The 20,559-nt window shown below is 51.9% G+C and overlaps 2 protein-coding genes across 10 annotated transcripts in view; both read right to left on the minus strand.

Annotated features, from left to right (window-relative positions):
• Window positions 1-19,793, minus strand: HDAC8 (histone deacetylase 8). Of its 3 annotated transcripts, none has more exons than XM_030498639.1 (11): window positions 19,730-19,793; window positions 14,687-14,739; window positions 13,519-13,649; window positions 11,753-11,894; window positions 8,839-8,951; window positions 7,724-7,801; window positions 7,173-7,281; window positions 5,238-5,410; window positions 4,069-4,163; window positions 2,294-2,399; window positions 1-1,042 (listed from the first exon to the last, which is right to left on the minus strand). In XM_030498639.1, the coding sequence occupies exons 2-11, from the start codon at window positions 14,731-14,733 to the stop codon at window positions 1,020-1,022; spliced, it is 1,017 nt and encodes a 338-aa protein (XP_030354499.1). In that variant the 5' UTR covers window positions 14,734-14,739; window positions 19,730-19,793; the 3' UTR covers window positions 1-1,019. The 3 variants fall into 3 exon arrangements, with proteins under 3 accessions (XP_030354499.1, XP_030354500.1, XP_030354498.1); XM_030498640.1 differs by lacking the exon at window positions 19,730-19,793 and adding an exon at window positions 15,258-15,353; XM_030498638.1 differs by lacking the exon at window positions 19,730-19,793 and adding an exon at window positions 15,215-15,357 and having other exon boundaries at window positions 7-1,042.
• PHKA1 (phosphorylase kinase regulatory subunit alpha 1) overlaps window positions 17,439-20,559 on the minus strand; it is a 19,881-nt gene continuing 16,760 nt past the window's right edge. For all 7 annotated transcript variants that reach the window (XM_030498580.1, XM_030498579.1, XM_030498577.1 and 4 more), the window contains 3 exons: window positions 20,416-20,469; window positions 20,081-20,281; window positions 17,439-19,857 (listed from right to left, as the gene is read on the minus strand). In XM_030498580.1, the coding sequence (XP_030354440.1) occupies window positions 19,684-19,857; window positions 20,081-20,281; window positions 20,416-20,469 (429 nt within the window). In that variant the 3' untranslated portion in view covers window positions 17,439-19,683. The remainder of the gene's footprint in view (window positions 19,858-20,080; window positions 20,282-20,415; window positions 20,470-20,559) is intronic.

Consider the following 20,559-nt stretch of genomic DNA (forward strand, 5'->3'; position numbering starts at 1 on the left):
TGCGAGTCCCGTTGTCTTCCTATTTATTCCAGCACAAGCTAGTTAAAGCTACAGGAAATACACTTCCCCACTAGTGACCAGACATCTTTAAAAAGAAACACTACAAATAAAATGCTATGCGGGCCCAGAGAGGGGACAGGTGCAGAGGAGGCAGGTTTCACAGCCCAAGGCCCCATATGTCTGTGTACCTGTCCCCTTGCTGAGATGCCGAGTAGCAGCTCTCCGGGGGCGCTGGGGCACCTGGAGGTTCATGCGAGATCTCCCAGGACAAGAGCTGCCACCCTGCTCTGCATCTCCCTTGATGCTCTGGAGGGCATCCCTGGAACGCACCATGGCCCAGGGCAGGGGTGTCTGTGCTGCCTTAAGTGATGGTGCTAGAAGGGACAGTCACAACCGCAGCCACAGATCTTTGCTTTCCAGCGCTGGCTGGACCTCCACCGAATGCATAAAGTGCTGTGGAAAAAGAGCACTAGCAAGGCAGTGCAGCGCAGGAGGAAAGGAAAAGGATGGAGGAGTATTTCAAATATTTTATTTAAAAAAAAAAAAAAAAAAAAAATCCCAGTTAAAAACATCGTGGCTGGGCCCCTCCCTGGGCAGGGGCACAGACGGCCCCAGGCCCTGGCTGGCCCTTGGCCCGTCTCCAGGAGGGCAGCGTAGAGGCCGTGCTCCTGCCTCCAAGGCAACACGGTGCTGGGCTTGGGCCACAGCTCTCTTGAAAAACATTTAAAACTAGTTGTGAGAATAAACTCTGTGGTGTTGAAGAAGGAAAAAGGAAGGAGCAAGGGAGGCTCTGCAGCCACTGGAAGGCTGTGGCTGTGGGGCCCAGGCTCCTGCCTGGGAAGAGCCACAGTGCCCATGGTGCACAGCAGCTTTTCTTCTTTAAAGAGAAAAACATCACTAACCACCAGTAATTTCTTCCAGATTTCCCTGACGGCCATGAATTTCACCAGCTGCTCACATAAACACACCATCTTCCCCACAGGAAATGCTCTTGCAGGAAACTGAACCTTCCTTTTGTGCTAAACAACATGCTTCAGATTCCCTGCAAATAAAATGAGGCAGAAGACGGGATTTTCACCAGTGGTTCAGCCTGACAGCCTGGACAGCGTCAGCACAGCCCCTGCTCCTTGCTGACCCCTTGCTGCCTTTCCAGAGGCTGCTGCCCTCCTCCCAGTCATACTCGGGCAACTACCAAAGGGAGATGCTGCCACCACTTCCCACTACAACCTGCAACTGGCTTGGATTCATGGACCAGCACTGGAGGGGCACATGCTCCCTCCAGGCTGCCTTGTCCTTCCTCTCTGCCAGATGCACTGCCAGAAGCGTCCAGCACAGATTCCTCCCAACTCTGGAGAAATGCTGTTCCTCCTCTCCTGGACAGGTCGGGGGAGGATGTCCCCTCCCTAGGATTGGCCTGTGCTTGGAAATGGACAACCCAAGGCATCCATAGCCACTGCATCTCCTACCCACCTCCTACTCTGCTTTGGACACCAACACATCACAACATACACGGAGTGGAAAGGGCTGCAATGACCTGTCTCACTACCTCCAGCTCCTCCTGTGGACAGGGGCAAGACAGATGGGCAAGGGCATCGAACAAGGCTGGCAGGAGCTTGTCAGGCTCACCCAGCTGCCTGCCCTGGACTCCCAACAGCTTTCAATCTCCTGCCTGGCTAAAGGACTGTCCCAGCTCCTGAGGAGATGCATGGAGATCAGGTGGGGAACCACCTTTGCCCTCAGGCAAGTCCCAGACCTGCAGGAAGCTCTGAGAAGAGCAAGGCAGCTCTGGCTCTTCCCAGTGGAAGGATGCTGCAGGAGCTGGCCCCAGGGACACTACACATACTCCTGCCAAAGGCAGACCAGGGGCTCTCGTTAGGCCTGAAATAAAAAAAAGAATAGCTGGGGCTTTGTGGGATCCCGGGCAAAGCACTCAGCATCCAATCCTCGATTCGGGAGCAGCTCGGTGCGCCAAAGGGTTCTGTCACCTTATTAAGGGGGGGTTCGTTGAAAAAGTAAGGTCAGGTTTGTAAAGAACTGGTGACACTGCCAGTTACGGTGAGAGACCATACTTGAAAAATATAATCATCATCCTATTTGAAAAGCCACGACAACCAGGTGAAGTCCCCAGTGACTGGACAGGGAAACACTGGCCAGTCAGCCTCATCTCTGTGCCCAGTCAAGTGAATGTGGTTCATCTTTCTAGTCTGTGAGAAAGACTCTAATGAGCTTTCCTGAAGTCCTCTCTAAGACAACTTGTCAGCCTGCAGCAGGAACGCTGGCTTGGACAACTCACCTTTGATTGAGTTAATGATTTCTTGAATTCTCTGTGGCTCGTTGCGGTCTGGTCTGCAGCTTGGTGTGATCTCCAGCACATAATCTGGACCATACTCTGTGAAGAACTGCAGGGAAGAGGAGAATAGAGTCAGTGTAGAGGTCTCTGGTGGGCTGCAGCTGTGAGAAGGCTCCCATGGGGACCTGTTTGTAAAAAGAGAAGAGCATTTTCTCCACCTGAGGGGCACGTGTATTTTAACTGCATCAAAGAGGTGCTTCTGCAGCATCTGTGCCAGCTTGAAGTTTGCAGCCACTATCAATTAAAGGGCTTGGGAAGCAGAGCTCTGTGGTGCAGCCAAAAGCAGCCAGATGTCTTTCCCAGTGCTTTATTTGGGAAAGCTGGTGACACTCATTTTACTCATGGTTCTCTGCAAACCCGTTTGTTTGGGGGTTTTTTCTATGAACAAAATTCAAGTGCTGCCTATCAGATACCCTTTCTTCCAGATGTCCACTCCACCTTGCAGAGTGCTGCATTGACATGACTGTGAAACACCTGGAAGAAGAAAAATCAGAGTGCTTTAAGGTTAATAATGTGTCTTTCCAATAGTGTGCAGCTGAGCCCAAAGGAGAAAATCTGCACCATGTGGGCTCTACACAGTAATGCAGAATCCCAAATCACTGTCAGCAGGTTTATTTCACAAGTACATAGCGCTGCCCAAAGACAACAACACACTAGGATTAAAAATTCAGTGCTGAAGTTGCAATAGGTCCTCTTGCTATCCCTGGAGAGCTTCACCCCATGGAGAGCTAGTTCAGACTTCAAGCTATTGCACCAGACAGGGAGATTCACAGAACCACAGTCTCCCAGCTGATTAATGAAGCACAGGGCTGAGGTTTTCTTTAAGGGTGAGATTGGAGGTGGCAGATCTGGCAACCCAAGACTAACATCTCTGCACTAGCAGGGGCAGCAAGGGCTTCTCTAAGCAGACTTCAACATGCCAGTACTGACAAGGAAAATGAAGTTATTTAAGCACACCTCTCAAAAAGCATCTTGTAGCTGTAATCATCAGTTTCTATAATGATAAATTTCCAGTTTTGATGCACAGTGCTTTACTTCCTCATGCATACTGATCCACGAGATCCTTAGACAAAGGCAAACCCATAATTCTCCTCTGAGTCACTGTAGGCTGGAACTGCTTTGCACATGCAGGTTTGTTTCTGTAGGGTCAATGACTTTGATCTGTGTTTTGAGACCTATTAAGAACCTGTAGCTGTTACACCCAGATTCAGTCTAGATTGTGCCTCTCCAACCAGCTACCCAGCCCCACTCAAGATGGGAACTGAGGCAGCTCATGTGCAGTCATGACCAGTACCCGGCCCCACAGCCCACTGTAGCACCCACTACAGCACTGGTAGTCAGAAAAGCTCCAAAGCTGCAGCTGGTACTTCCTGTAAGTCAATGAAAGCAGGGCTAAAACATAAAGCCTTCATAAAGGCCTGGCACAAAAAGTACATACATATCCAGAAGAGCTCTCTCGAGCACACAGGTGACTCCCCCTCCCCATCCTTTCTGTAATTATCAAGAGACTGGAAGTTACTGGCAAACACGATCCCTTGTGAAAAGGTGTGGACAGCCCCAGGGTTTGAGACCAAGCACCCGCTACGTTGCTAGGACAGTGTGTTATTGTTACAGGAGTGTCTCAACAGAACAGTATTGAGCAGCAAGGAAGCCACGTGGATTAGGGAGAACAACTCAGCTCTTGTGCATGGAGAAGGAAGGGTTTATCAAAGCTTTACCTCGTGATCAGGGATCTCGGAGGACAGTGTTCTCCCAAGGATGACCCCAGTCAAGTATGTCCAGCAGCGAGCTGTGTTGGCAAGGTTGTAGCCTCCTGTCTCCAGCAAGATTTGTGATTTTGGAGGGGGGAGAGTGGGAGAAAGGAGAGATTTTAATAGAAGGAACAAATCGTGGAGGCAACACACACAGTTTACATGAATTCAGCTTGCTTCATCCACTCAAGCTGTGCCTTGCGTTTTGCACCTGCTGGCTATACAAGGCCAGGTCGGAATGACACTGTATGCAAGGGCAGACCTCACAAACTGAACTCCAGTTACACCCAGCATGGCACAGGCCAGAGTCCTCTAGTCATCATCTCAGACCCAGCATAAGCCGCCAGCCCCATGTGCTGGGCTCTCTCCTGGCAACAAGGATGGGGTTCAAAGTCAGCAGAGAGGGAAGTGCAAGGGCAGCAGTGGAGATGGGGGATCCCTGCTTTATAATGCCAGCCTCCAACCCATAAGGCATGATATACCTGTCAGGCCATTCGCTGGTAAGCTCTTCAGCCGTGTCATGTTTGAGAGGACCAATATGAAGCTCATTAGTACAATCTGGCACTCAGCAGGTTTTGTTGATCTGAAATGCTCTGTTGTATAAAGCCTGTCCTGACCTCTCCCTGCTGGATAAGCAGCTGGTGATGCAGTATGAGCTAAGCTATCCTTAGCTTTCAGAGCCCTGCTGCGTCGATCAGGCAGCCAACCTTTTTCCCAAGTCCCTGCCTGAGTACAAACAAAATCATGCATTACCAGACACCCATGGTAAATTTGGGAACACAGCGCTCATTTTTAAAGAGAAGCACTGAAGGGCTGATGAGCAGAAATGGGAATCAGAGGTGCCATTGAGAAGCCAGCATCAGTTCATCAGGGTTAACAGCCTCTGCCCGTTTCCAGAATGGCCAAGGAGCCTATAACCCAAGATCTGAGGGTCAGGATTGAGTCTTGCACCTGTCAGCATCAAGGATTTCAGGTCTGTGTGAAGACAGCACCGTGGCACAGACCACTCTCCTGGCACTGCCTGCAGCCACCCTGCTGACCTCCAGCCAGAGCCGAGCCCAGGGCACCCACTTGAGGACAGGCCACAGGACAAACCCATCTTCCTCATGACCAAACAGCAGGACAGGCACACTCACCTCCTCCCAGGACCAGGGTCGCCAGCTGCCACTGCAGGACGTAGTTCAGGCACTTGCCCACTCCCTCGGGCGTCATGTTGAAAGAGCACATGGGATCCCCAGCGATGGTGTCTGCCCCCAGCTGCAGCACAACCGCGTCTGGGTTGAACACTGCGTACACCTCCTTTAGCACACTGTGAAGAGGAGCAGCAGCAGGGGTTACTGCAGACACAGCTCGGAGGGTGCTGGTGGTATGGCCCTGGTCTCTCAGATCAACTTATGCTTCTCAAGGTTTCTGCATTCTCTGCTCCCACCCCCCTCATACCAGTTATGCTCCCTCTGCTCCCAGTTAGCCTTCTGCCTCTGCTACTATCCTGCAGACAGTTTAGCTCTCAAAGCACTCATCACAAGGCTGATGAAGGCAAAAGCATTACTGAGAACACAGGGGAGGGGGGTCTAATCCTGATCAGCTTAGGGGTACCATCTAACCACATGTTTACATCAGCTGCCCTGAGTGGAAGGGCTGCAGGCCAAACCCATGAGCTTTTCTCTCCTGTAAAAGTCATGGTGAAAAAACAGGTCTAGAGAAACAGTAACCCTAAACTCTTAGACACCTCTTACCAGGGCAAGATGAAGAGAGGAAGGCTCTGTCTAGGTTCTCACTCTCCTCTCTCCCATATGGCTCAAGGCAGAAATACATTTTCCCTGGCTCTAGTGGATGCTGGGGTGCCTGGAGATAGTTCATGAGCAGTATTCTCTCTTGCAGAAGGCAGTTGGGCATGTCAGACACTTGGCTTTGCTCCAGGTCTTTAGTATTATCAACACCACAGAGATAATAATCCTGTTTGCAGCACTGTGCTCCAAAGCCCAAAATACAAGGAAAAATAATGGAGGAAAATATGGTCTTTTCACAACAGTGTTTTTATCTTGCTAAAGTAGAAACAGATGTGAAAACAAAACAAAAACACTTGGAAAACACTTTCAGCTCAGGCCCAAGCAGATCTCTCACAGATAGTCAGGGTTCAACTCCACAGCTAAAAGATATTTGTCCTGGTTTCAGCTGTAGCAGAGTTAATTCTCTTCCTAGGATCTGGTGCAGTGCTGTGTTTGGGCTTTAGTCTGGGAATAACACTGGTAATGCACCGACGGTTTAGCTGTTGCTCAGTCGTGCTTACCCTGATCAAGGACTTTTCAGTCCGTGCTTTGCCAGTGAGGAGGGGCACAAGGAGCCGGGAGGGAGCAGAGACAGGACACCGGACCTGAGCTAGCCAAAGGCGTACACCATACGACAGCATGTCGTGCTCAGTATAGAAACTGGGAGAGTTACCCAGAAGAGATGGATCGCTGCCTGGGTCGGGCTGGGTATCGCTCAGCGGGTGCTGAGCAATGGTATTGGGCATCACTTGTTCTTTTCTCAGCAGGGTGTGGGGTTTATTCCTTCCTCTCTCTTCATTTCCCTTTTTAACTAGTATTACTTTTTTTATTTTACAATTTTTATTTTACAATATTTTATTTACATTACTAAACTGCTCTTACCTCAACCCACAGGTTTTTACATTTTTGCTGATTCTCCTCCCCATCCCACAGGTTTTTACATTTTTGCTGATTCTCCTCCCCATCCCACTGGCGAGTGGGGCAGAGCGAGCCAGCGGCTGCCAGCTGGCCTTAAACCACGACAGTCCTTCTCAGTCTCTCTTTAAACACACAAGGCTGACCCGTGGCAAAGAGGCCCTCCAGCCACCCATAAACGCCTCTGTATGTTCAGTTTTCTTAAGGATTCAGACAAGACCTCTGAGACCTCTTAAGACCAGTGTTTGCTGTAACCAAAATCTCTAACAGGGGAAGGAGAAGCCTTAAGGAAGGACTATAATTTAAAATAGTAAATAAAAAAATCTGTGTGGTCTATGTTCTGTGAAATCCCATCCAAGTAAACCAGATCAAAGCAAGAGGGCTTACGTTTCACAGATCTGGTAATATCTCTCATCCTGAATACCATCTTGAATGGGTACATTCACACTGTAATAGCGACCTTTCCCCAGGCCAACATCTGTCACATCCCCAGTGCCTGAAAAACAGAAACACCCCATGGTGAATTAAGGGAAGCAGATCAGGAACAAGAGAAATGTCTCGGATGAGAGCAGAGAGCTCAGACCTTTGGCATGCTCATGGAGAGGTCCACCTGCCACCACCAATAAAGGAGGGGCTGGATGGACCTGGTTCTCACTCCCTGCCCAATTCTGTCATGCAGCTTTCACGGGTGTGCAAGTGGCCACCCAGCAGTAGCTCTGCCAAGCTCAGCCACAACCACAAAGGGGGAAACGTCAAACATCCCCTTCTTCTCCTAGGTCAACAGCAAAGGCAGCGAGACATCTCCGCTGGACAGAAGAGATGTGACCTGCGTTTGCTGGGGCCTTGTCAGCGTTGATCTTAAGGTCCTTTCCAACCCTGACCATTCTATAATTCTACATGTGAACTGAATTAGCACAAACCTCCTAAGTTCAACTTGCCTGGGAAAAATCCTGGTGAAAACTTATGCAGAGAAACAGTCATTACTTTTGAGGTGAAGCTAAAGGCATCTTCAACTCCTGTCAGAAGAGAAAAAAGCTTTCAAGCATCATTCACATAAATGACAGCCACTCGACAAATGAGCCACCCGATAAACATGGGGCTGCAAACAGAGCAAGAACAGAACAAAGAAAGCAGAAAACCAGATGTGACTCAGTAACTCCATCCTTAATCAATGGAGAGCTGAATTTGGCTGCAGCAAAGGTCACAACTGAAAAGAATTTGGGAGGTCTCATGCTAATCAATACTGAATGGGTCTGAATGCCTCACATCAGTGCCCACATTAGCAGCACTCCATGCCTGCACTGCTGGGCCTGCCAGGCTGGGGGAAGGAGTTGAGCAGGGATGCCTTGGCCAGAGCTTGGCTGCGATTAGAAACTGAGCACCCAGGCTCTGGCTTTTCCTCAGCACTGCTGCGGTTCAACATACCTTTCTTTTCTTTAAAGACACATTAAAATAGTTGGGGTGGAAAGGGAAAAAGAAGTAACAGGAAACTTAACAGAAATCAAATGTAGGGGGGAAATGGAGCAAAATGAAACACACCAAAAAGTTTACGAGAGCAGGAAACATTAAATGGTGTTGAAATGTTTCTGAAGGAGAGAGCAATTTCAGTAAGGCCAGCACTAGCTTTCATTTTATACCATCAAGAACTCTTTCAAAAGCACCGTTTACTACTGCTTCCCTCTTGCACTGGTGGCATCAAACAATCAAACACTGTCAGCAGCTGCTCTGCTGGAAGGAGAGACAAGGGACTGGGGAAGTTCTTGCTGGAGAGCCACTAGCACAGGGGACTACTGGGACAGGAACACACTGTTTGTTGCTTTAGGTACAAGACTGCTGCCCAGACCCTCAAGAGAGGTCTGATGAGTAGCACAAGGCAAGTCCATAAAGCAGGACAAGGCAGAAATGGATTGAGGGAACTCTATTGCACTGAAAGGAGGCAAAGCCACAGCTGCTGCAGTAGGTACAGCCCCACTGCACCGACATGCCTTGATTTCTCCCATTCCCCCTCTGAGGCAGTGCTGCTGTGCTGTCTGCAGCCTGCACTGGTCCTTACCATCTCCATGATGCAAATCCAAGTCGATATAAAGGACGCGGTCAAATTTCTGGCGCAGCCGCAGGATGCCCAAGACGGCGTCGTTCAGGTAACAGAAGCCAGACGCTTCATCTCTGTGGAAACAATGTCCGTGAGTTTGCACATTGCTAACCCACCACTGATCTGATCTTGGCATTATCACCTTTATTTTGCAAGTCTCCACCTTGTGGGTGCACAGAGGAGTACGAAGAGCCTGGCCAAGGCCCAGCACCAACCAACGGATGGGTCAGAAACAGCTCAAAGCATGACTGGGGAGCACAGAGAACATGACTGCTTGTGCCAATGGCTTCGCAACCCTGCGCTTGCTGGCAGCTGGTAAAGCATCAGCTGGCTCTGCTGCAGAGAGGTCTGAGCCATGGAGGGCTTGGGCTTGACCATCTCGCTGTTGCACAAATAAAATTTTTGCTTTCTGCAGCTGGGGTATTTTTAAGTGAGGTATTTTTAAGTAAGTTCAGAGCCACCCAACTCAAACACACTCTCCACTGTTACCTCCTCTCCCTTTGCAGCAAGAGAATGGGCCTCTGGACAGTCCTGCTTGGCCCTCAGGGTATGAAGGTTAAGCCTTTTCCCAAAGCAACTCTCTCCCTTCCTGCCCAGGAAAACGCAAACAGGATGCCCCACAGGCAGTCCCTTACAATACAACTCCTGGGGTCAGCCAGACGACAGCCCCAGCAGCTAAACAGAAGACAGATGTTGCATGGAAAGATTTATCCATCCCTAAAATACGTCAGGGGGCAGCTTCCATACTGCTGGTATCACAGGAAAAAGTTTATTAATCCCTACTCCAAACTCTCTTCTGAGTCAAGTCCCCAGCACTGCTTGGCAGTAGCCCATTGCACTCCTAGTCAGCCCCAGAGAGCTGATTTAAACCAAAGCTTTACGCTTCGCAACAGGAGTGTCCAAACCCCTAATCCCCAGGCTCAAATGACTCCGGGATCTGAGATGTGCCTCTTGGAAACGCTTCTTGACTTTCAGCCACAGCATTCCACTCATTTCCTGACACTCCCCTGCTCAGCAAACAGCTGGAAACAGCGAGGAGCAGGCATGGGGTGGCAGAACTGCACTTGCTCTCACTCCCTGCAAACGTCACAGAGCACAGATGCTTCCCAGTGACTCTGTTCATTTACAGTGATGCTGAGAACTGGGATGCTAGCAGGTACCCTGGGAATCTTCCTTAACTGTGATTACAAACCACACTCCTCCCCTCCTTCCCAGCCTGCAAGGAAGCAAAGTGGACTACATCATGTGTCAGGCACTCTCTCCATGCCGTAACACACTCACTCTTTCAAACTTGAGGCCAAGCAGAGCAGGACACCAGCTCAGAGGCTGACCAGCATCAGAGCTGCAGCTCAGGGCCAGCACTTGGGATTTCCCCACCCCAGATCCACACAGCAGAGCTCGGGCAGAGGTCAAGAAAAGGTGCCAACTCAGCATCTTGCCCTCTGCCCCAAAGGCACTCCAGGAAACCGAGCATGGTGACAGCGGTTACCATTCCTACCTTCAGGTAAGTAACTAAGCCACCAGTCAGCAGGTCTTTTTTGACAAAAGGACGTGTATTTTGCTAGAACACAGGTCCTAGCACCAGACACCTGCAGCGCAGCATCAGTCTTGCTGGACCTTCACACTGGACCAGCACCTACCAAAGCTGCTGCCTGCCCCGAGCATCCCGCGCCACCTCACTGGAGTGACTAGGAAGGCTCCTTTCAGATCAGCAGGTATTCAATGCCTTTTTAAAATACTGTTTGCTTCCCAGAATAGGGGTAACAGCACAGCTCGGTGGCAGCAACACTGTGAAGGTTTCTTCTGTTACAGACATTTTATAAACTGTGCAATCAAGATAAAAGAGATTTTTAAAAGCCATCCCTCCTGTGAAGAGTTTCAGCTCAGCCAGGCTAGACCCCTTCCTTCCCCAGCAAGCTGCAGCTGAACCCGTAGCCAGCGAAGTGCTGACCAGGAAGAGGTCCCGGTGCAACGCCGGCATCGCTGGTGGTTGCACCCACCGCTACACCTCCGGTTCCTCTGCCAGGTCAGAAGAGTCACTGGAGCAAGAGAAATCTGCACACCCATGTGCAAGTCTTTAGGGTCGGATGTGTTATTCCTGCTAATTTCTGGGGCTCTCCAGGGAAAGAGAATGGTGCTGCAAAGGCCAGATTCCTGGGGACAAGGGTGCCATCCTGTCCACATATGCAGACAGGCCTCATATTCTGGGAGATGTGGGACATGAGTTAAAATAAAACATACAAAACAGGGAGGCCATGGAAAAATTATTTTACCACTAGAGAACCACAGGATCCAGGAACGAAATTTTTACTTCCTCTCCTGTTGTTCTGGAAGATAGTTATTAACATCAGAGATCAGAACAAAGAGCCACCCACAGAGCATGGAGAGAACAGTGGTCAGTCCTGCACTGCTTCAGACCTCTTATTTAAGAAACCAAAAGGCGACACAAACCAATTTGGACAATGTGTTCCCATTCTCTTCCAAGTTAGGAGCAACAACAATCATCTACCTCTCTACAGCCCTTCTCTATGGAGTTTGCAAAATCAATTCTCACTTGAACTCCAAGAGATAACCAAGTATCCATGGATGTCGGGACACCTCTGAATCTATCTGCCCCAGACCTGCGCTGTAGTTCGTGATAGCATAAGGACTGGGCAGTAGTAACCAGCCTAGTCTCAGGCCTCTGCCCTACCCTCTGCTTCTTCCTGCAGAGTATAGGGCAGAGGGCTACCTCCTGACCTTCCCTCACCCCCTCACATCCTGCTTTCTTTCCAGCTGGATGGCTACACCCTGAGGGTTCAAAGGGAAGCTGGGAGCTAGGAGCAGGGTTCACACACCGGCTGAGAAAACACAAGGGAAGAGATTGTTTTCTTACTTCTTTGCATGATGCCACCCTCCAGGCCAGTTAATGGCTACCTTGCACTTGCCATCCAGCAGACACTGGGCTGCAGTGATGGTGGCTCCTCCCACGGCTGCCGCGTACTCAAAGATCCCTTCGGTAGCTGGACAGTCATAACCTGTGGGCAGGAGTCCGTGTGTCAGACACAACAGGCCTTTTCCTCTGCAGGAAGCACATTCGCTTTGTTTTGAGCTCTCTCTCTTTAACCATTGCTCTAACTTTCTGTACCAGGCACAATGAAAAAGGCACAGCACAAACCCCTGCAGCCCAGGGAGGTTAACAGTGGAGCAGACCATAGAATCACGGACTGGCTTGGGTTGGAAAGGACCTTAAAGATCATCCAATCCCCCTGCCACCTGCAGGGACACCTTCCACTAGACCAGGTTGCTCCAAGCCCCGTCCAACCTGGCCTTGAACACTGCCAGGAATGGGGCAGCCACAGCTTTCCTGGGCACCCTGTGCCAGCACCTCACCACCCTCATAATAAAGGATTTTTTCCTAATGTCTAACCGAAATTTACCCCATTCCAGTTTAAAACCATTTCCCATTGTCTTGTCACCACATGCTCTTGTAAAAAGTCCCTCCTCTAGATTTTTTGTAGGCCCCCTTTAGGTATTGGAAGACTTTTATAAGGTCTCCCTTTAAGGAGCCTTCTCTTCTCCAGAATTGTTTTCAATTCTGTCTTACTCAGTTATTAATTGGCAACAAACGGAATTCATTTCCCTAAGCTGAGTCTGTTCTGCCTGTGATGGTAACTAGTGAACCATCTCCCCTACCTTGACGCATGTTCTATTCCATCATATTTTCTCCCCTACGCTATTGAGGGGGAGTGAAGCACCGTGGTGGGCACCTGGCAGCCAGCCAAGGTTAACTCACCACAAACATCAACAATCCAACCATTTCCTTGCACTCAGATCATTCAGAGGTGGGTCTTGAACCGACTTGTGATGTGCGTGCCTGGCTAGCCTGACCTACTGGTCCCTCACACCCATCTTGCAACAATACTCTCAGTTCTCTGGCTACCCTACCAGGAAGGCCATGGCACAGTCACTGATGTATGTCCCCCCTAGAAACAAGACATCCACAAAGGAGACAACCCTAGGTAGAACAAGGCAAGCCTTCCCCAGCAAGGCACAACTCCAGGGCTGCTCCTCTGCCTCCAGACAGATCAGTTTCAGAGACACAAAGGGTAGACCTAGGGGGAGACCCACGAGACCAGTGCAGAATGTATACCACTGCCTCAGTGCTGGGTCACTCCTCCTGTTCCTGGCATTATGAGTACCCAGAGCCATCTTGCCTGCTCTAACTACTGCATTGCTCAGGCTGTCTTAAGAGCAGGCAGGTGGCAGCCCTTGCTCAGGAGGTAAGCAAAGTCACCTGGAAAACACCCAGACCGCTCTGGTGCCTGGCTATAGCTTCAGGCCACACGTGCCCTTCACCACAGCAGACTTGTGGCAGCCAAGGTCAGCAAGTCAGGGCCTTCTGTCCTGCCCGAGATCCTAAAAGCAGCAGCAAAAGAGACTGGCTGCCGGTAGGCAAGGGACAGTGTGAGGCTGACAGTACCCTCTGCTGGCAACAGTGAAAACGCCAGCCCGACAGGGCTCAGCAGCACCTTGTCAAACAGTGTTTTCCCCCCAGAAACAGCCCACCTGAGCTCACCCCTCTGTCTAACCTCAGCGCCAGCAAAAAGCATCCTGGTCCTAATACTCAGTTAATCTCTCACTGAAGATACACATCCTTACCCAGTCCATATTCCACGGACTCCGGGTGGTCATCGTCTCCCTCCTCACTGACCTTCTGCAGGTGCTGCAGGTAGGCATCTGTGTGGAAGCTCGCCATCTCCTCCATGGAGGCCACTTTTGGCTTGACTATCCTAGGCAGAGAGGAGGAAAAGAGCACGTCAGGACAAGAGGCTCCAAGGTTTGTCTAGCTTTAAAGCCTAGCTTTAATCGCCTCAGACCAGAAGCCTTCTTTTGGCAGTTACTGTTGACAAAGCAAACAAAACCCCCGCCTCCTCTCACACCAGACTGTCCCTTGGAGTGAAAAAGCTGATCAGCTGAGCAAGCCTTTCCCCCAGCATGGCACTATCTGCTGTGCCTGTCCCAGTGAGGAACACTTGCAGGTGCTGCCTGCATTAACCTTGCCACTTTGCTTTAAGTTTTTCCTCTCTTTTCTGCATGTTCTCCCAGTTTAAGCAGTGCCCAGCACATCCAACGCTCTGGTTACACACAGAGGAAAGAACAGAGTGACAACGGCCAGGCCCAGCCCAGTGCTGCAGCAGGACACCAGCCTGCTGGGTCAGGAGGCTGAGCAGCACCTCTCACATGCTCTTAACTCTGCCTGCATTCAAAGCAGAGGCTGTCTCTGTCCTCAGCAATTCACACATCACCTTTCCTGAGTTGTGGTGCTTTGCAATCTGCCGAAATAAGTATTGTCACATGTTGAAGCCCTCTCCAAGCCTCAGGCCCTGGGGGCACATGCAGGCAACACAGTTACTATGGGAAGAACACAAGAAGCTCCCAGCCCAAGTGCTGAGCACTTCTAACCCCATGCCAGGGCAAACAGCCCTTTGGGTCCACCTCTGTATTGGTACCTACAGACGTTTCCAAAGCACACTTTGCCAAAATGACCAGAAAGAAAAAAAGTCCTTAAAAAAAAAAAAAGTTTCAATAGGCCCCTCTGGCCCGGCTGAACTGAAACGTGGAACTTTTTCCAATTTTTTGTCCAATTTTCCATAATTACCATAATCTTGTCCATTTAGCAAAACTCAAGACTTCCTTTAGATCCTAGAGATACACACTGCCAGGCTCCCGGAATCATTCTGCCAGCAGGGGCAGCCCTGGAGCTACTCAGTACCTTCCAAACCTCAGCAGAGAAGAAAACATTCTCTTAACAGAAAAGAGTACTTACTTCATCTGGTCAAGTAAGGAATACGCTTCAATCAACGAATGCACCATACTGGCCTAAAGAAAAAAAAGAGTAAGCCCGTGAGCAGCTCCCGTGTAGGAGATGGCAGCAGCGCCTGGCGTGGACCGCCCTGCAGCGAAGGTGTAAGAGGGACTTTTCCAAACAGCAGCACGGTTCCAGTGGCGCCAGCCTGAGCCAGGCTGTGCAGCTCTTCGGCGAGGGCGGGCGCACCTCGGAAGTGCCACCTCCGTGTCCCGGCCGCCCGCTCCCGCCCGGCCACACGCGGAGCGCGGGTTGAGCCCGGCTCTCCCGGGCCCCACACCGCCGCTGCCCGCGGCCGGCGTTGCGCCCTCCCTGCACGCTCCTGCTGTCGCCGGCAGCCTCCCCAAAGCCCCCGGGCTTCCCGGCGGGCTCCAGGGGTCCCCTCCGACCCCAGGCCTCACCCCTGCGCTCCCAAGGCCGCCCCCCCGCCGCTGGAGTCCACAGGGCCGCGTTACCACCGTCCCCGCCAGCCCCCGGCGCGGCGCTGACCCGCTTGGGCACTTTGCAGAGGGAATCGCAGAGGGCCACGTACTCCGGGCTGTACACGTATACCGGCACCGCCGCCATCGGGGCCGCCGCGCTGGGCCGCCCGGCACTGCCACCCGCCCGCCCGGGGCACGCCGGGACGGGCACTTCCGGCCCCGGGGCACGCCGGGAGCTGAGGTCCCTTGAGCGTGCCCGGCCCTGCTCGCGCGGCGGTGCCCAGCGCGGCCAGGCGTGGGGAGCAGCCGCACGTCTGCGTCGGAGGCGTTTTACCGCGGTCCCCTCAGCTCGCAGTAGCCGCTCTTTACAAACGCAGTACCGCCATTACAGGAGGCCCGAGGCCGCCCGCCACAGGGCGCAGCCCCGCTCCCGGAGCACTGCCGGGGGACGCCCGCCGTTCCCTCCTGGCACTGTCCGCATCCCGCCGGCTCCCAGCGCAGCTTCCTCCTGATTTTACTGGGACAGGGAGAGAAGCCGGGCTGGGGGTTGCCCATCCCCCGCTCCCTTCCCCGCCGGGCTGAAGGTGGCAGCTTAAAAGAATGGAATGAATGGAGGCAAGTCCATGCTGGGGACAGCAGGCAAAACCCCTCCTTGCCCACCTCACCTTCCCAGGTGGCTCTGTATGATAGGTACGATGTTCTAGATGGTGGAAGGCAAGTCGGTGGATGATAAGGATGACGTTCCACCTATCCCAGAAGCGTTGCCAAGGTAGAAAGGCCTAACCCCTGTGTCAGGACCACCTCCATTAGGAAGAAATGATGTGTTATAGGGTTAGGCGATTCCCTTCTGAGGGCAACAGAAGGTCCAGTATGTTGGACAGACCCTCCTCTTAGAGAAGCCTGCTGCCTCCCTGGGGCCTGGGTTAAGGACATCACTAGGAAACTTCCTAGCCTGGTATGGCCCTCAGACTATTACCCCATTACTGCTCTTCCAAGTGAGTGGTGATGAAGCCACAACACATAATCCAAGGGCAATCAAGAGACTTCAGGGCCTTGGGACTATTGGTAATCTGGAACACAAGTTATTTGTAACTCCACCATTCTAGTTGTAGGCAGCGCCTCCAGAACAAACAGATGACACAGTCTCTTAATACCTGGCTCTGTGGCTGGTGTCACTGCCCCAGTTTTGGGGTGTTCAATAATGGGATGGCCTACACAGCACCAGGCCTGCTGATATCAGGTGGGATTCACCTTTCTCAGAGGGGGAAGGGGTCTTTGCTTACAAGCTAGTGGGGCTGATTGACACAGCTTTAAAGGGGGACTTAAAGGGGGAGTGGGATAATATCAGACAAGCTGTGGGATGACATGCCAAAGTTAGGGGGACAGGGTGCTGGCAAGGACCCTCAGCCTGTTGTTCTCAGACATGCTGGGTACACTGCAGCACACGTGGAAGTCTTACGTACATCCTGAGGTAATAGGAGCCAAGAGGGAAATACCAGACAAAGGAAGGTGACATGACCAACAGTCCAGCTGAAGTGCCTCTACACCGATGCACGCATCATGGGCAGCAAACAGGAGGAGGTGGAAGTGACTGTGCTGCTAGAAAGCTACAACCTGGCTGCCATTATTGAAACTTGGTGGGATGAACCCCATGACTGAAGTGCGACAGCTGTCAATGGCTACAAGCTGTTCAAAAGGGACAGGTAAGGAAGGAGGGGCAACAGTGTTGCCCTCTACATCTAGAAATGGATAGATTGTGAAAAGCTGTCTCTGAAAAACAGCCATGAGCAGGTTGAAAGCTTATTGGTAGGAACTGGAGAACAAGGCAACAAAGGGAACCTTGTGGTTCTGCAGGCCATGTTGTCAAGGGGAGCCTGTGGACGAAGCTGCCTGACTCCAGCTACAGGAGGCATTGCACTCACAGCCTTTATCTTGTTGGAGGACCTCAACCACCCTGAGAGCTGCTGGAGAAGCTGCAGGCAACTGTATGGGGTCTGTGTGGCAAGGGCCTGGTAGTGGGGAGGGGGAGTTACAGGGTGGATTCCGTGAGAAGCTGCCAGAAGCTTCTCCCATGTCTGAGAGCGCCAATGCCAGCTCCTCATGTTGGAGGAGTTTCCTATGGGATGGAGCCCATGTCAGAGCAGGGAAAGAGTGTAAGGAGTCCTCCTCCTGCAGAGGAAGGGATGCCAGAGGTGTGATGAACTGGCCACAACTCCCATTCCCCATCCCCCTGTGCCGCTGTGGGGGAGCATGTAGAGAAAATAGGAGTAAAACTGAGCCCAGAAGAGGGGTAGGGGGTAGGTGCTTTGAGATTTAGTTTTTATTTCTCATTATCCTACTGTGATTTGATTGGTAAGAAATTAAACTCATTTCCCCAAGTCAGTCTGCATTGCCCATGACAACTGATGAATGATCTCCCTGTCCTTGTCCCAGCCCAGGAGCCTCTCCTATTTTCTCTCCCCTGTCCAGCTGAGGAGGGACAGAGCGGCTCTGGTGGGCAGCGGGCGCCCAGCCAGGATCAACCCAGCACTGCAATCCAGGAGACTCCTGGAGCACATGGAGGATAACTTCTTAAACCACATAATAGGCAGCCCTATACCTGAGGGGAAGTGATACTGGATCTGACGGTCACCCACCCAAGTGAGCCAGTTGGTGACACTGAGAGTGGAGCAGCCTGGGCTGCAGTGCTCACACACTGGTGGAGTTTGCAGTCCTGAGGGATACAGGTCAGGCAAAGAGTAAAAGTCACGACCCTGAATTTTAGGAAAGCAACTGCCAGCTGCTCAAGGGGTTGAGTGGTGCGACCCCCTGAGACGCTGCCCTCAAGGACAAGGAAGCAGACAGAGCTGGCAGGTCTTTAAGGATGCTTTTCATAGAGCAGAGGAGCTCTCGATCCCCATATGTGAGAAATCAGGAAAGGAAGGCAAGAGTTGAGACCTGCAGGTCAAACTAAAGTGCAAGAAGGAAATGCACAGGCAGTGGAAGCAGAGACAGGTATCCTGGGAAGGGTACAGGGACACTGCCCAGCTGTGCAGGGATAGGGTCAGGAAGGCCATGGCACGGCTGGAGCTGAACTTGGCAAGGGATAAAAATAATAATAAAAGGGCTTCTACAAGTGTGTCAGCCAGAAAAGGAGAGTCGAAGAAAGCAAAACCCTCTTGATGAGTAAGTAAACCAGTAACACGGGGCGAGGACAATGCTGAAGTACTCAACAATGGTTTTGCCTCGGTCTTCACTGGCAACCTCTCTTCTTTAAACTAAAAGAGAGTTTATGTGTGGATCTAAGGAAGAAAGGTTTTAAGATGATGGTGGTGAAGAACACTACTAGCACAGAGATGTGGTAGGTGCCCCATCCCTGCAAACATTCAAGGCTGGGCTGATGGTGGTTCTGAGCAACCTGATATAGTTGAAGATGCCCCTGCTCATTGCAGGGGGGTTGGACTAGATGACCTGCAAAGGTCCCTTCCAACCCAAACTATTCTATGATTCTACAACCTCACTCCCCCTGCCACTCTGTGGTGTGTGTGCCTGATCCCCATCAGTCTGACTGCACTATCCTGTGCGGGGTTTGACCTGCAGGATAGAGCAGAGCTGGGACCCGCTCTAAAGTCACCACCCCTCTCCAGTGCAAGGCTGTGGGAGCTGAGGGCAGAGGGCAGAGCTGAGCATTCAGAGCACATTTGTGGTGGCACAGCTAACACCAAACTGAGCAGCCAGCTCAAAGCTTCTTTATAGGGCGTATATGAACTTGGGAGCCTGTCATTTAGCCATGAGTGACACTGTCAGAAGCAGAGAAGATGGCATGGAGGGGCTGCCACCAACAACTCCCAGCCAGCCAAAAGCCCTGTCTTTGCAGCTCGGTGGTAACTGGGATCTGTTACCACCTTGGGATGCTCCTGGCTCCAGCAGCCTCCGAGCTCTGTACACAGCACCCCTGACCCCATCTCCTGTGGGATGGGCTACCTACTTCCAAGCAGCAGAGCTGTGGCTGGGTTGCACCGTTTTGGTTTTGGGTATGCTGGGGGAGAGGCTGAGGTGGCACCCCCTATTCCTCTAATTAAGCTTTTCCACCAGCAGCAGGAAGAGCAAGAGCTCCAGCCTACACTAGTATAAACCCTGCAGATTTGGAATAAACAGCAGCACGCAACAGGTTAAAAACATAAAATCTGCTGGAGGCATCTGCAGGGCACGCTGCAGCACTGCACACACACCTGGTGAAGGGGGCCCTTTCCACCTCCCTCAAACACAGGTGCCTCCTGGAGTGATGGCCCAGGAGGAGCTGTGCAGGCAGACACTTCTAACACAAGCAGGCTTCAAAGCTCAGCCTTTCCTTGCCAGCCCAGGCTGCACACAGCTTAGGACGATGTATGCTTCCCACAGAGCTCCTCAGGAGAGCTGCTCAGCCACCAAGAGGCCAGGACTAGGAGGGGAGATGGCCACAGAGGCTGCCTGCAAGCTACCTAATGCCCGTTTTTCTAAGCCATATGAAACAACCCTTCTGCAGCATGTGCAACCCAGGGCGAGGAGTTGTGAGAGTTACTGCATGGAGCAGCCATCAGCGGGCAGGAAGTCGTACACGTACATGGCCACCGACTTGGACAGGTAGGTCATGGTGCCGAACCGCCCACTCGGCGCGCTATCGTACAGCAGGCTGCAGATGCCTGTCGTGGGATCCCTCTCCAGCATGTGCTCGTCAGCGCCCAGGGCCTTCTGGATGTTGGACAGGGAAGGAGAAAGGCAGCATCAGGAATAAGGCAGTGTGACACATCGATGGTGAACAGCGGGAGGAGTACACTACGTATTTGCTGTGCCCCATGAACACAATGAGGGCAACAGGCAGGACTCTGAGTGGGTGAACACTGCATGGCTGTGGGGAACGCAGCCAGCGGCCCTGGGTGCAGCCTGTGGCCCCTGTGTGAGGCCTGGCCCTTACCTGCTCCTCGTAGAAGAGGTCGTTGGCCATGTGCAAGATCCTTTCCACAGCTATGATGCTGCCGATGGTGTGCACCTCCATGTCCACCAACATAGTGAGCACTAAGATAGCCTCCACCAGCAGCTGCCTGTACTCTGGCTGGGGCACACGGTTGAGGACCGACTCCACATGCACAGCAAACTTTATTTCCCCAGGGGTCATCTGTGAGGAGAGAGAAAGAAAGGCACCTGCAGCACTGTAGCGCCAGCGCGAGTCCTGAGCAATGCTGGGTGCTTGCGCAGGGCAACCCAGCACCAACCCACCTGCCCTGCTTCCCCCTCACATAAACCTCCTACCTCTCTAGTTGTTGAAGAGGGGAGAACAAAGCCCTCCACAGAAAGGCCATGGCACTGCAGAACAAGGAGAGACCACGGTTATGGCATTGAGAAGCACCTATGCTAGAACACATAGGGCTGGTCCACCAGCTCGCTCCCCCTTGC

Source organism: Strigops habroptila, chromosome 9 (assembly GCF_004027225.2).
Source record: "Strigops habroptila isolate Jane chromosome 9, bStrHab1.2.pri, whole genome shotgun sequence".
NCBI lineage: Eukaryota > Metazoa > Chordata > Aves > Psittaciformes > Psittacidae > Strigops > Strigops habroptila.

Excerpts from the sequence above, each read along its gene's own strand:
- HDAC8 (XM_030498638.1), bottom strand. The coding sequence starts at position 15,292 with ATGGCGGCGGTGCCGGTATACGTGTACAGCCCGGAGTACGTGGCCCTC. Across the intron at positions 8,952-11,752 it reads GGGTGGCATCATGCAAAGAA|AGATGAAGCGTCTGGCTTCT; the intron begins GTAAGAAAACAA and ends TTGTTTCCACAG. Across the intron at positions 5,411-7,172 it reads TATTACCAGATCTGTGAAAC|TGTGCTAAAGGAGGTGTACG; the intron begins GTAAGCCCTCTT and ends TCCTCTTCACAG.